At 37.1% G+C, this 16,134-nt stretch overlaps 1 protein-coding gene across 3 annotated transcripts in view; it reads left to right on the forward strand.

Moving 5' to 3' along the window:
* Positions 1–16,134, forward strand: part of Nbeal1 (neurobeachin like 1) — a 151,973-nt gene that overhangs the window by 27,320 nt on the left and 108,519 nt on the right. For 2 of the 3 annotated variants that reach the window (XM_027397011.2, XM_027397012.2), the window contains exons 7-8: positions 757–839; positions 13,118–13,203. In XM_027397011.2, coding sequence (XP_027252812.1) covers positions 757–839; positions 13,118–13,203 — 169 coding nt within the window. The remainder of the gene's footprint in view (positions 1–756; positions 840–13,117; positions 13,204–16,134) is intronic. The other variant, XM_027397013.2, reaches the window with a different exon arrangement.

Below are 16,134 nucleotides of genomic sequence, written 5' to 3' on the forward strand. Positions count from 1 at the left end.
GATACACAGAATTTCTAGATAGTTTCAGATATTTCCACTTATGTTTTTTTAATAATATTAATTATAATTTTCAGGACATGATAAAAATCCCTGTAATTTTATCTTAAATTTAGTTTTAAATTTTCACCATTCCACTATTTGAAAGTATTACTGGCTTTAAGCTCCAGTCTCTTTATCACCATGGCTATCTAAACATTTTTATTTTGTGTTAAATTGAAATGCCTGAAATGTCCTTAGTACAAGTCCATATACTTTGTATTGGCCTTGTTAAAGTTTATAAAAAATATCCATGAAAACTCCTAAAATTTTCATTAAAAATAATCCCATTCCTATACTGGAATTTCTCCCTTAAAATGAGGGCACTTAAAGGTTTGGACCCATTGTATCTGAATAAACCTCAGTAAGGCACAGGTCAGTCACTAGTTTCTGCCATTTCCAAGTAATACTGTCATAGCTGCCACTTTCCCAGAACTGCCATGCAAATTCTTTTGTAGATTGGAAATTTAAATGCTGACTTCTTTTTAAATTCCCAGTTATTTGGAGACTTAACTTGGGTATCACAATGCATAATAAAAAATTCTTTATTTGGTAAGCACTCAACTCCCCTTTGAACATTGTACCAGTCCTGAAGATGTTTTGTTCAGTATACAAACCAAAATCAGGATGTTAAATTTGTTTTAAATTGTTTTTTAAATTGTGCCACCTCTACTTGCTCATGTTATAATTTGTTATTGACTTCTTTTTTTTTAATGATAGACGAATCCTTAGTTCTGTGGAAAAGAGCAGACAGAAATACAAACCGGCTTCTCTCACAGTGGAGTTTGTTCCCTTTTTTTATCGTAAGTAACACTTTGATTCACTTTACTTTGGTTTTGAACAACTGTGATTACTGCCTTTTTTCTTACTCTGATTCTGACTTCAATTTAATTTGTGAGTTTATAAGATAAAGGCTGCTAAAGAACAAAACCACTGGGTAGGTTAATTTGTTTTGTTGTGCTTTTGGTTCTTGATTTGATTAATTTTCTCCATATTTTTCTTTTCAAGTAGAGCTGATCTGTTATTTTGGTGAGCTGAGCATTTCAAAGATTGCATATTTTAGAACTTCACAATTTTTACTAAAAACAGAAATCGTGGCTAGAGATATCCAGAGAATATATGTTTAGCATGCAGCAAACCTCCCATTTGACCCTTAGAACCAGAAAACAAACCAGTTTGCAGCCAAACCATTAAGAGACTTGATTACTATACTATATATGTGCATGACTGTATATATGACTGGTCTCTCCCTCACTGTTGTTTTTATACTGAGGCATGGTTTCATGTCTTCGGGTCTGACTTCAAAGCTGTTATAGCTGAGGATGACTTGATCTTGTCCTGAATGCTGGTATTACGGGCACATGCCACCACACATGGCTAGTTTTCACTCTTAAGATTGTGCTGGGGGCTGGAGAGATGACTTAGTAGTTAAGAGTGCTTGCTGATTTTGTTGAGGACCATGGTTGGTTCTGACACCTACATGCTGCTCATAACTACCAAATTCCAGTTCCTTTACTGGCCTTCCTGGGCTCTGTCTACACATGGTGCACATACCTACATGTAGTTAAATACTCATATACCTAAAATAAAGATGAATAAATCTGGAAAGAAAAAGATTGTGCTGGGGTAGGAATGAAGTTCAGTTGGAAGAATGCTTGCTTATCATGTCCTAGGTTCAATTCACAACTACATTAATGGGGCATGGCGTTACATGCCTGTAATCTAAGCACTTGAGAGGTAGAGGCAGGAAGATCAGGCTGTCCTTGGCTACAGAGCAAGTTTGAGGCCAACCTGGGACACACAGGACTTTGTTGTAAAAAAAAAAAAAAAAAGAAAGAAAAGAAAAAAAAGAAAAGATATGCCATCTTTCAAGAATATAGAAAAAAAAATGGTGCTGGAGAGATGGCTCAGTGGTTAAGAGCACAGATTGCTTTTCCAGAGGACTCTGGTTGGATTCCCAGTACCCACATGGCAGCTCACAACTGTCTGTAATTCCTCTTCCAGGGGAACCGACACCCATGGTAAAACACCAATGCACATAAAAATAAACAAAACAAAGTAAAAAGAATATAGAAGAAAGTACAAAATAAAAGGAGAACTTTGTTTTTTGAGTATATTGCTTACTGGAACATGTAAAATCTTAACATTTGCCACATTTGCTTCAATGCTTTCTGCCCCCAGTGCAATAAAGTAAGACAGAAATAGCCTTGTTTGCTCAGTGAAGACAGCTATAGTATACATCCTATATCATTACTATTAGTGGCTGACTTTACCCTTGATGGCCAAAAACACATATTTATAATAAGCTATGCTTGGAACTGGTCTCACTTTAAAGATATAAAACAGGAAACCCGCATGCCAGTACAATAATAGTATGGTGTTTCTGTTCAGCTCAAGTCTTCATATCTGCTTAAGGACTGTTCTTTAAATTTTTTATATGAAGTTATATAAATGGAATGAGATCCAACCAGGTTTAGAAATAGTGTCCTATAGAAGTCTTAGATCTTTGCATGTGTAAATTGTGCACATATTTTGTTAAATGATCTCAGAGTATTTTTTTCTTTCTTGTAAGTTATTTTTGGTTATATTGTCTATGGTTACTAGTATATAGAAACCATACACACACACACATACACACACACTCACACTCCCCTTTCTGATCTTAACTAACCTAAATCACCTCTCAGAAGCTCTGCTTCCAGTGTAGACATGTGGGTGTGTGAGTTAAGGCATCAGTATTAGAGTTTGGGAGGTATAGTTCAGTCTATACTATTCCATCCCTGCCCCACCCCCAAATTAATTTATTTATCACATGCAAAATATGTTAATTCTATCCTGGTAGTCCAAATGTCTTAACACTTTCCAGTATTGGCTCTCAATAGTCTAGAATCCAAAATCTCCTCTAAATGTTATCTTACTCAGATATGAGCAAAACTGAGGTGCGTTCACAGTGAGCCGACTTCCCTCTTCAGCCGTGCACCTGTGATAGGTACTTCCAAAATACAGTGGTGAATCTGGATAGGTTGTAGATTCTCATTCTCAAAGGGAAAAATTGGAAGGAAGAAATGGGTGACATGTTTCAAGCTATCATAAAATCTGGAAAGATAAATTCCATTACTTTAAGATTGAAAATAATCTTTGATTTAGTACTGTGCACTTCCATTAGGGAGCTTGTGCTATGCCTTCCAGCTGTATAAGGCATTCATTTTATTTATTTAGTTATTTATGGTAACTGTATGTATCCGTGTATGACGTATGTGTGTGGGCATGCATGCTGCAGTGTGCATGTGGAGGTCAGAGACCAACTTTGTGGAGTTAGTTCTTTCCTTCTACTTTTACATAGATTCCAGGGATAGAACTCAACAAGAGTCTTTACTGGCTGAGTCATCTTGCTGGCCTTAATTTTTTTTTTTTAATATAGGGATTTGCACTTTCTGCTTTCTCTGAGTTACTACCCATGTGCTTGTCTTTTGAACACAGTCCTGTCCCTGAGTAGGTTGTCCTGACCTACTGTGGTGAGGTCCTCCAAAATTGAAGAAATAACAAGTTTACCTTCATTCCTTCCTATTTTCTCTGTTCTCTTCAGTTGGAAGTGGTAGTGTCTTTACTGGTATAATTCTGTCCTTTATTTCTATGACTAATTAAGCCAGTAAGTCATATTGTCACTGGAATCTTGGCCTGGACTCCTTGTCTGACAGTCCTGGTGATCTCCATCAAGAATAGAGACAAGGGCTGGAGAGATGGCTCAGAGGTTAAAAGCACCGACTGCTCTTCCAGAGGTCCTGAGTTCAATTCCCAGCAACCACATGGTGGCTCAAAACCATCCGTTATGAGGTCTGGTACCCTCTTCTGATGTGCAGATATAAATGGAAGCAGAATGTTGTATTCATAATAAATAAATAAAATCTTTAAAAAAAAAGAATAGAGACAAGTAGATTTTTCTGGGTGACTTTGAAGTGGTTAATGGGCTTGCTTAGATTGTTTCTTCTAGGAGGAAGACATTATCAAGAGTGTCTCCTTTTATGTAAAAACCTTTAAAAGTTCAGAGTGTTTGGAGCCAGCTTTAGTTATATCTATAAATGTTCCTTTAGGCTCCCAGGATACCTCTAGGAGCATAGATAAGAATCAGATCACATTCTTCTTACCAGTAATTAAAGTCCTACTATTCCAGACATTTGTTTTATTGGTTTCTAACCTCACTGTCCTCTAAATCTACTAATAAACCCGAAGTATGCTATCTAATACCCCCTTCCCCAACACACACACCAAGAGTTGAGGCCCTAAGATCATTTAGGGGAATAACATTGGGCTAATTTGTGCTTTTGGCTGAAATGGGATATACTAGGGTTTAAGATCTCTAGCTTAGTGAATTTTAGGCCTCAGAAGATAGTTTTTTTAAAAAAAAATGTTTACTTTTATTTTATGTGCATTGGTGTTTTGCCATGGGTATTGGGTCCCTTGGAACTGGAGTTACAGACAGTTGTGAGCTGCCATGTGGTTGCTGGGAATTGAACTCAGGACCTCTAGAAGAGCAACCAGTGCTCTTAACTACTGAGCCATCTCTCCAGTTCCTTAAAAAGGTTTGTTTTTGTTTGGGGGGGGGGTAGAGGGGAAACTGGAGAGATGGCTCAGAGGTTCTAAGAGTACTGGCTGAGTTCAATTCCTAGCAACCATATGGTGGCTCACAACCACCTGTAATGAAATCTGGTGCCTTCTTCTGGCCTACAAGCATATAGGAAGACAGAATACTATATACAAAATATATAAATAGATCTTTAAAAAGAAAGTTTTTTTCAATTATTTTTTTATTTGTTTGTGATTGTATATGAGTGTGCCACAATTTGTGTGGAGGTCAGAGGATACTTTTCAGGAGTGTCTTCTCTCTTTCTAACATGTGGGTCCTGCTTGTTTGTCTTGGTGGTAAACATCTTTTAACCTACTGATCTATTTCTCTGGCCTTTGAACCTGCTTTTGTATGTAGTATAGATGAGATAAAATCAGGCATACGCATAAAATACTCAACCTTAATAAAAACACGAGTGCCACCTGGGAAGTGCTGAAGGTATTTAAAGCAGTACTTTTGTACAGTTGCTTTTTTTTCTTTTTTTCTTTATTTTTTTTCTTTTTTATATTTTTTATTTTTATAATGGTAATTAGACCAATTTTTAAATTAGAAACAAGCTTCTTTTACATGTCAATACCAGTTCCCTCTCCCTCCCCTCCTCCCCTGCCCCCCTTCACCCCCTATCCTAACCCCTATTTGCTCCCCAAGGAGAGTGAGGCCTTCCATGGGGAAATCTTCAAAGTCTGTCATGTCATTTGGAACAGGGCCTAGATCCTCTCCTGAGTGTCTAGGCTGACAGAGTATCCCTCTATGTGGAATGGGAGAAATACTGATCCACTACCAGAAGCCCCATAGATTGCCCAGACCTCCAAATTGACACCCTCATTCAGGGGGTCTGGAACAGTCCTATGCTAGTTTCCCAGCTCTCAGACTGGGGTCCATGAGCAACCCCTTGTTCAGGTCAGCTGTTTCTGTGGGTTTCTCTTGGTCTTGACCCCTTTGCTCATCACTCCTCCTCCCCTGCAACTGGATTCCAGTGTTCAGCTCAGTGCTTAGCTGTGGGTGTCTGCTTATGCTTCCATCAGCTACTGGATGAAGGCTCTAGGATGGCATATAAGGAAGTCATCAATCTCATTGTCGGAGAAGGGCATTTAAGATAGCCTCTCAACTATTGCTTAGATTGTTAGTAGGGGTCAAATTTGTAGATTGGACCTAAACTGGACATTTCCCTAGTGCCAGAATTCTCTTTAAACCTATAATGGCTCCCTCTATTATGGAATCTCTTTTTCTTGCTCTCCTCTATTCTTCCCCTGACTAAATCTTCCTGCTCTCTCATGTCCTCCTCTCCTCTCCTCCTTCTCCCCTTCTCTTTCTTGTAGTTCCCTCTCGCCTTCCCCCATGCTCCCAATTAGCTCAGGAGATCTGGTCCCTTTCCCTTTCTCTGGGGGACCATGCATGTCTCTCTTAGGGTTCTCCTTGTTTCTTAGCATCTCTGGGGGTGTGGGTTGTAGGCTTTGCTCTATGTCTAAAATACATATATGAGTGAGTACATACCATTTTTGTCTTTTTGTGATTGGGTTTTACAGTTGCTTTTTTAAAATAATAATTTGTACTTTAAAATTAAGAGAAATTTCCTGAGCTGTATAATTTGTAGCATCCTAAATATATGTAATAATATGTATAATAAGTATTTTAATATGCCATAATGACATTCTATATCTGTAGATGGAATGAAAGCTGTTTTAAGTAATAAAGATTCTTTTGAGATTCCTTAGAGAGAGGCACTGAATCAGATTTCAGGGGAAACATCCTTTAGTGATGTTGGCTGCTCTCTTTCTGGGGAAGCTGGAGTAGGAATACCAACAAAAAGAAGAGAACAAAGGAAAATACATTTATAGACTTTGAGGGAAGAGAGTCTTTGAGCTTAGCAATTTAGTGAAGGAACAAGGTAGAATATCAGGTGACACAGGTGCCTTGTCAGCTGACCCTATTGTCCTGCCCTATGTGGGCTTCCACTTGTTTGCAGTTTAGCAAAGGCACTAAATAGAGTGTAAGTTGTAGCTGATCTCTACAGTGGCAGAATAGTTACACTAGTGGCTAAATAGTTACACTAGTGAAAACACTCAGATTCCATGTTGTAGCATAGGTGAATTAGCAGGATAATCAGAATTTTTTACTTTTGAATCTTTTTTGGTTTTTTGAGGCAGGGTTTCTCTGTGGCTTTGGAGGCTGTCCTGGAACTAGCTCTTGTAGACCAGGCTGGTCTCGAACTCACAGAGATCCACCTGCCTCTGCCTCCCAAGTGCTGGGACTAAAGGCGTGTGCCACCAGCACCTGACTACTTTTGAATCTTATAAATCCTAGTCTACAACTGTCAGTTCATACTAAGAGCAACCAGGACCAAAGGATAGTTCCTCAGAGCCATTAAATGCCATTATGAGCTGACACAATTTTTTCTCAACTTCATGACCCACTCAGTAACAAACCATTCTAATGGATCAAAGGCAATAATATTTTGACATAAACAGAGGCCAATCCTAGATATATAGTATATATATGGGCTACACGAACAAGTATGAACTTGTTGTTCTCAGTAATAAATGGCTTTCTGACATAAACATCTTTAGTCATTCATATATCTCTATCTCAGATTTGAAAATATCCTTATGTCTTGATCCTTTAATTGTTGTGAAAGGAGTATGGAAAGGCAAGGCTTACCATATCTTAGCACTGCTGTCTTTGTCTCATCCTTTGAAAGCTCTTGTCTTTTTTTGATTTCAAGTTGAATTACATTGGGGAAATATCCTATCTAGCAACCAGGTTTAAAGTAAAAGAACTAGCTCTGACATAATCAATTGTAGTTGACTTTAGTCACCACCTTGAAGAAGAGTATCTAGTGTTGAAGTCAAGAGTAGTGGAAGTGGGTAAGTCTATAGACTCAACTTTTATCTTCTTTATTGCCATGAGCATAGTCTTGGGCATGTATAAAGAATAATTTTTATCTTTATTTTATTTACTTTTTTTTGTATTTTGAGACAGGATTTCTTTGTGTAGTCCCAGCTGTCCTGGAACTCACTCTGTAGACCAGGCTGGTCTTGAACTCAAAGAGATCTGCCTGTCTCTGCTTTCCCAGTGCTGAGATTAAAGGTGTGCACCATCACACCTGGCTTAATTTTTAGTTTGTAAAAATTAGTTTTAGTTCTTTTATTTTATGTGTATGCTTTGCCTGTATGTATGTCTATGTACCACATGCATACTTGGTGTCAATTGGAGGTCCGAAGAGGGCATCAGATCTCTTGGAACTGGAGTTGATTATGAACCACAGTGCTCTTCAAGAGCAGCAAATGCTTCTAACCACAGAGCCATCTCTCTAGCCCCTAGAGAACCTAATCTTATCTTGGGTATAAAAAGACAAACACTATCCAGAACAAAATATAGATAGCAAGGCATAACTTTTTCTAAAACTTTTTTATTATTGAGAATTCAATGCACATATACAATGATATATTATCATAATTACTCTAATTTTCACTCCAATTCCTCCTATATTTCCCTCAAAACATAGCTTTCACAAACTGTGTTTTTTTTAATAACCCAATAACTTGAGTTAGTGCTACCCATATGTGCATGATAGTGGAGTCATTCACTGAACATGCCACATTCTCACAAAAGAATCATTCTCCCTCCCAAGTGCTCCTCTGACATCTACACATGTGCCATACATGAAAACGTGCCTCCTTTCTTCTGTGCTAAATAAATACATAAATGCAAAAGAAAAAAAAGCCAGTGAGTTGTTGACTAGGAGGATTCTTTATACAAGTTTGTATTTACATGTTTTTCCCATTGAAAAGAAGTTTAGACAATCTTTATAATCCTTGGGCAGTCTCTATAACCTGTGATTTCTATAGCCTGCTGGTTTGGTAGGCTTAGAGGCCTATTGATGGAAGACTGGGATTCGTTCTCAAGAAACAGATCTACAGAGAGAAAAGGGCATTTGTAAATCACCCCAGAAGGGGTTAGTCCAAAAAACTGAAGTCTTAAGAAGGCCTTTGATAATATTGCTCTTTAGATAAACTGGTATAATTTTTAAAAATAACTTAATGGTCTGACTAGAATGTTCCATCTTTTTAGAAAAGTAAGATCTCCCAGAGATTTGGATATAGACTGAGTGATTGGGAAGCAGATGAAGGCACATTCTTTTTTGAAGAGCTCTTGAGAAGCTAAATGGAGGAATAATTTCCAGAAAGAGGGCTTCAGATACTTCAATTTCCTTTTTAGGTTGAGGTGGAAAGGTTTCTGTCTTGAGCACGTTATTACCAAAATGCAGTAAGGGATAGTCAGCTGTCTGGTTGCTGCATCTCCTTTGTTGATTTCCTAAATGACTTCTTATTTGGTAGCTGCTATGTCAGCCAGCAAATGTATCGTCTCTAATGAAATTAGAATCTGAAATCCATGATTGATGGAACTGTTTTTACTATTAAGGTAAATTCTTTTCCTCCAGAGGGCAGTGTGTGCATGTATTACCAAGAAAGGTATTTAAAGTCAGTGTACCTAGTTGCCCATTTGCTCTGGTCAATTCCAGCACAAGTTAAGCCTACTCTCGTAACCAGCTGTGCCAATTTCTGGGCGCCTTCTGTGATATCTGAAGGGAACAGGAGCACAGATGGTTTATTGTTCTTCATTTCTGACATAGGTACTAATGTTGGTGAACCATATTGCATCTATGATCTTGGAGTAAGGTAAACCATACTCTGGGGTAGGAAATAAAGTAGAGGAGTTGAGGGGGAGCACTGTTGTAAAAATGCTTCAAAGTTATCAAGTAGCCAGGCTTGGTAACATAAAAGAAGAGTATGTAAACCTGTGGGGGTATTTAGGATTTAATAAAGAGGTTATTTGGTGTAAGATATAAACAGACAGTAGAGAGCCCAACGTAGATTTAGGACTTTTTCTATTAAGAAAGCCATGACAGCTGCTATTCTACTATTCCTTCCTTCCTTCCTTCCTTCCTTCCTTCCTTCCTTCCTTCCTTCCTCCCTCCCTCCCTCCCTCCCTCCCTCCCTCCCTTCCTCTCTCTTTTCCTTCCTCCCTCCACTCTCTCTTTCTTTCCTTTCTCTCCCCCCTCTTTCTCCGTCCATTCCTCCCTCCCTTCCTCCCTCCCCCTCTCTCTTTTTCAAGTGAGAGTCTCTTTACATAGGTCTGGCTATCCTAGAACTCAGAATCCACCTGCCTCTACCTCCCAAGTGCTGGCATTAAAAGCAGTAGCTACTATTCTAATGCATCCTGTCAACCGTTGGGCAACTGAGTCAATTTTAATAAATATCCTACAAGTAGATGGATAGCTTTGACCTAGGGTATAGTTGAGAACTCCAGGGTTACACCCTGATATTTGGTAACATACAGTTTAAAAATCTGTCAGGTTGTGGTAATCTCCATAGCTGGAGTGCTGAGTAAAGAAGCTTTTAATTTATCAGAAGACTTCTCTTGTCCTTATTCCCATGAAGAACTAGGTTGCTTCCTTGTGGAGATTCATTTAGAAGCTTATCCATAAGGCCATAACTAGGAAACTAAAGTGTACAGTAACCTGTTAGTTTTCCAAAGGCTCTAAAACTGTTTTCTAGTGGTAGGCTTTAAGAAGGACCTGGATGACTTTGATTGGATCAGATGCCCTGAGTCTGATGACTCCCAGATAGACTTTCTATGATAATAATGGGGCTTAGGTTTAGAGAGTCCATATATTCTGTGAGCTAAGAAAGTGAAAGGTTGTGCTATATGACTTGGGACCTCAGATGATTCCAGTTTTGTTTGAAAACATCCAAAAACATTATAGATAGAAGCTAGTGAAACATAATGGGCCCCTTTCTTTCCACCAGGCCAAACAACGTGTTGAGTTCTGTTTCATTATTATTCGTTGTCTTTGAAACCTGTTTAAGTTGATGCTTACTGACTTTGACTTCCAAATGGAGCGGTTTTTTGTTTTTGTTTTGTTTTAATGGTTGACTTAGAGGATATTGGTGGGGGTGTAGTGGTCATGCTTATCTGTTCTAGAATGTCTCTGAAGACATTGAGGTTGACTTGGAGTGAGATGTTTGCTTTGGATGATTGAAAGTAGATAACTTGTGGAACTTTGGATCATCCAAAGCAGTTTTCAATGTCACCTTCTCTTTTCATGGCCTTTGCTTTGACTCATGGCTTTGGATGAGATAGAATTGTTTTGTTTTTCATTTTTGTTACAATTTTCTTGAAAAGGGTCTTCAGATAACATTTTTTGCTACTTTATTAGAAATTGCCCTTTTTTGTTTTTTTGGTAACACAATGTATGAAAATTTTGTATGTTTTGCCAGATATTAATACAGCTACCCTAGCAGGCTTTTAAAATAGAAAAAAAAGGTTTCTGTGTTTATGTGTTGTACATGCCTACATGAATGTCAGAGAAGATCTGCCTGTGAATCCTGGTGGCTGAATTTAAGCCATCAGGCTTGGCAGCAATTGGCTGCCTGCTGAGCCTTCTTACTGCCCCTCCTAGCAAGCTTTTGATTAAATACATGATATGTATTTTTATATCCTTGAATGAAACACCCATCTTACATCTTAGTATAAGATTATAAAATTGGGGCTGGAGGGATGGCTCAGTGGTTAAGAGCACTGACTGCTCTTCCAGAGGACCTGGGTTCAATTCCCAGCACCCACATGGCAGCTCACAACTGTCTGTAAAAAACACCAATCACATTAAAAAAAGATTATAAAATCATTCTTTTTACACCATCTTTGTAGTTTTTGCCTGCTTGTGGAATTTTACATTATCTTGTGAGGATTGTTACTCAAACACAAAGCAAATGCTTTATGTGTTTGAAGCACCTGGTATAACTTTCTCCATTCCAGCAAATCCCAGTTGCCCTAGCCTCTCCTAACATTGATTTCTGACCCCTGAACTCAGTAAACCGCTCTGATCTTTTCGGGTCCTCCCATTCTGTGCAGTGATTCTGAAAGTATCTCTAAGAAATTTGATCATTGAGTTCAACATGTTTGCCTTCTCCTGCATATAACAGTTTTCTGAGACCCATTTTGTTCATTTTTATACTGTTTAAAACAGGAACGCATGGGTATGCCAGTTATTCCAACATAGCTGTAATGGATTAATTTTTCAAATTACAATTTTCGGTTAGTACATTTTATAGCTATATTTGGGAGTATTATATATAAAGTAGGATATCTATCATATTGTATAACTATATAATAAAGGCAAAACTGTATTTATTATGGAATTAAAAAGAAAGGACAGATAAGGGCTGGGCAGATGGCTCAGTCAGTAAAGTACTTGGTGTATAGACATAAGGACACACACAGTATCACATGTCTGTAATTCCAGTGTTCAGGGCCAGAGTCAGGGAGGATCACATACATGCACACAATGTAACATCCCTCCCCAAATTGGTGGGGAAACAACAGTTTGTCAGTAGAGAACTGGTTAATGAAATATTCATCATGCTGTTTTGTTTTTATTATAAATATGAATAAAGTAGATTATCTGTTAAATTATAGTAATATCCATAATGTATTAAGTTAAAAAAACTAAAAAGTATGTTCAGTACAGTCAGCTTTCCACATCCATGAGCTCTACATATACAGAGACAGTTTAGTGTAGCTTGAAAACATTCAGTGGGAAAGAAATTGCATCCATACTTATACAGACTTTTTCTTGTTTTCCTCTCCTAAGCAGTTCAGTGTTAGAGTTACATACTATTTACATCTTTTTAGCTAGTCTAAGAAATCTAGAGGTATTGAATGTATATTGGAGGATTGGCATAGGTTACAAGCAAATTCTGCATCATTTTATTCAGGGACTTGAGCATCCGTGGCTTTTTATATTTTGAAGTGAGGGTCCTAGAATCAATATTCTCTGAATTCCTGAGAAAGACTATATATTGTACGGCTGCTTTTTTCTTTAAAAATATTTTTTTTTTAAGGTAGAGGTATGTTGGCAAATTGAGGAAAGATCAGAGGAAAACTTTTCCTAATTTTTGGTTTGGATTTCCTGCCTTAATTTTTCTTTGACATGTGCATTTATAGCATTTAAAAGTAGCAAAATATTTTATTATGCCAAAAGACATATTAGGTGCTAGAATTTTAGGATATATCATGATCCTTGGAGTAGATTTAGGAAATCTTTTTATTTAACTATTTCATTTTGTAATTCACTGAAGTAGGGTCAGTTGTTAAGCAAATAGAAGTGATTTAAGTTGGGACTGGGTTAAGTTCTAGTTCTGTCACTTAGTAACCATATCACTTTAGATGCAATAACTTATAGTAGCTTATTTATAATGGGACAGGGTGTCCTTATATAGAGTACTGTGAGAAGTAAATGAAACATGACAAATGTTTGTCAGCCTTGCCTTTTGACAGATTTTAATCTTTTCACATAGAGTTCTTTATATGTCAGTTTCAAGCATTCCTTAGACATGAATTGTGTTCTGAAATAGAAATCTTATTTATTTGTTTATTTGTGTATTATATTCACAGAATGTTTTCAGGAAAGTGAACATCTCAAGGAAAGTCTTAAGTGTTGCTTATTGCATCTCTTTGGAGCCATTGTAGCCGGTGGGCAGGTGAGGACAGTGTTGAAAGTTAATGTATAAGTAGTAGTTAACAGCACAAACGTCTCTTCATGGATTACTTAATGCATTCTGTCTTTTATAACTTGATGCTTCAGATAACTTTTAAATTTATATCTTATTTAAAACCAAACTTCTTAAAATCTTCCATAAAAACCTAAGTAACATTAACACTGATAATATTACTGGATGAATAGATTGGATGGCTTTTGGTATTATAAGTTCTTATTTCTCTTGGCTTTTAGTTTCTAGTTATTATTTTAAAGTATAAAGGAAATCAGTGTTATTAGAGGTGTGAAGAAATAAAATTCTAGCCAGTTTGATTTCCAAAGTCATGAATTTTGCCATTCTTCTGTCTGCTTGCAATTACTAAATATATTTGTATAACAATGTATGTTGCAAAAGTATGTCTCTGGCAACCTGAGTGTAATTACGTGTTGCCAACAAGCTAATTATTCCGTTCTACATATTTTCCTAAACCATGAAGTTTAAATGAGAGGTTCTTTACCCTATTGTACATTTTGTGTTGTCTACCCCCTTTGGAGTTTGGTAAAGCCACTTATCAGACTTTTTAAATGTCTAAAATAAAATACATATCATAAAAGAAACACGACCTCAAAATTCAGTTGCTGAAATGCTAATAAAACAAATCTGTGATACAGTAATATGTATTTTTGTGTGGTCCTGGGATTGAGTTTATGGCCCCATGCATGATAGAGGTAAACACTCATGCTGTTGAGCTATACTAGAGCCCCACTATGGCTTTTTATAATGCATAAAACAACAGGATACAGTAGTGAGTCGGGCATAAAGTCAGTGCTATAAAGCTGTAGTCAGACTGTGCAGGAGGTCGATACAGGAGGATTCCTGAGTCTAGGAGTTTGAAAGAATAGCATATATAACATAGGAAGAACCTACGTTTGATAGGCTACATAGGATCTTGCTATGGTGTGGCATCTGTAATATATGAAAGTACATATAATTTTTATTGGTATCAAAATCACAAGTATTAACATTGCTGTTTTGTTGCTTACATTGAAATTTGAATGGAAATACTAAATTTCAGAGAGACTACTGGAAATAAGACATGTTTTTCATTTCATTAATTTTTAGAGTCTTTGGGGTCCCCCCACCTTTTTTTGTTTGTTTTTTTGTTTTTCAAGACAGGGTTTTTCTTTTTTTTTTTTTTTTCCTTTTTCTTTCTTTGGTTTTTGAGACAGGGTTTCTCTGTGTAGCTTTGGAGCCTATCCTGGCACTTGCTCTGGAGACCAGGCTGGCCTCAAACTCACAGAGATCCACCTGCCTCTGCCTCCAAAGTGCTGGGATTAAAGGCATGTGCCATGAACGCCCGCCCAACAGGAAGTTCTTTATCCATTAATGTATCTTTCATCCTAAGAAGATTGTTATCTTATAGCAGGTGACAGTCCTTATAATCTGCCAGAAAGCCCAGCTGGGACACTGGATATTAGGTCTAAAACTTGACTTTTATTTGGAGATTTGAAAGAATACTGTTTTATTCTCAAGTAAATGCAATAACAGATTATTTGGTATATCCATGTTTAATCCCGCTTTTTTTTTCAGATAGGAATTTTAAGATAGGATCTAACCATATAACCCCATGTTGGCCTTTAATATAGGATCCTCCTGCTTCTCTTAGCAGTTGGGATTACAGGCATGTTCTTCTATGCTGATGTGACTGATCTTTTAATTAATGTATCTAATTTAGATATATTCAGTTGTGTTTTCTAGTACATAAATACATCCTGAGACTGATTAATGTGTCTATTCTAGGTATATTCAAGTGTGTTTTCTAGTATGTATAAACCCATCCTGAGATTGGGGTTCCCACTGCTGAAATTATCTTTTCTATTTTTATTTCTAGCTATATTCTCATATTTCTTATTAAATAGTCTTCATATCCAGTACATATTGACACTGGTCACTTTTAGTTTACTGCTAAAATTTCTTTCTCTGGTTCATTTATCCTATCCCCTTTTTAGAATCCAGTATCTTTATTTTGGCTTCCTGGTAGAGTTTGTGCACTTTGATCCTGGTGGAAGATAACAGTCTTCCTAAGATGAAAGAAACAGTGATCTAGATCTTACCTCCTGTTGTTTATTTGTTTGTTTTTCTGAGACAGGGTGTCTCTTTGTATCCTTGGCTGTTCTGGAACTCACTCTGTAGACCAGACTGACCTCCAACTTAGAATCCTCCTGCCACTGCCTCCTGAGTGCTGGGGTTAAAGGTGTGCACCACCACTGCCCAACCTTACTTTCTGTTTTAAGCTTGCCTCATCACTCTGCTGTTATATTAGATGATTTTCTTCTTCTGGATCATTGCCTTACAATTTCCATCACTTTTTTTTACTGTTGTGAATAAAAATTGAAAGATAAAAATAAAAAAAAAATAGGAGTGGTGGTGTTGAGTGATGGGGAGCCTATGTGGGTCTCATTCATCTTTGAGTACCTAGAGACATGTTCTTTTTAGTACTCATGGGTTATGAAGCTCAAAGATAATTCTGTAGTGAATAGTTACCATGAAAAAGAAAATAAGTACCAGAGACTCAAATTTATTTGAGTGCTAAAACTACTCAGAATTTTTGTGATTAGTTAGTCAGTTAGACTTACTGAAGTCAGAAGGTTGCTTACTGTGTTGGGTCAGAATAAGGAAATTTTAGTTGAGTTGAATATTTGATGATATAACAATGATCTTACCATTAGGAAAAGAAAAAGAAAAAGTCTGATTATGGGTCTTTCACAAAGCATTGTGTTTGACTTGTCCACTGACATACTTGTCTTTTAGATCTGTGAATACACATAAGAGAACCTGTTGTGTTTTGTTGAGTGCAAGGACATTGGGATTGACCTAGTTTTGAAATGTATCCATCTCACAGAGGTTGAGTTCAGATTAATTATTTGTCTTTAG

Source organism: Cricetulus griseus, chromosome 2, assembly GCF_003668045.3.
Source record: "Cricetulus griseus strain 17A/GY chromosome 2, alternate assembly CriGri-PICRH-1.0, whole genome shotgun sequence".
Classification (NCBI taxonomy): Eukaryota; Metazoa; Chordata; class Mammalia; order Rodentia; family Cricetidae; genus Cricetulus; species Cricetulus griseus.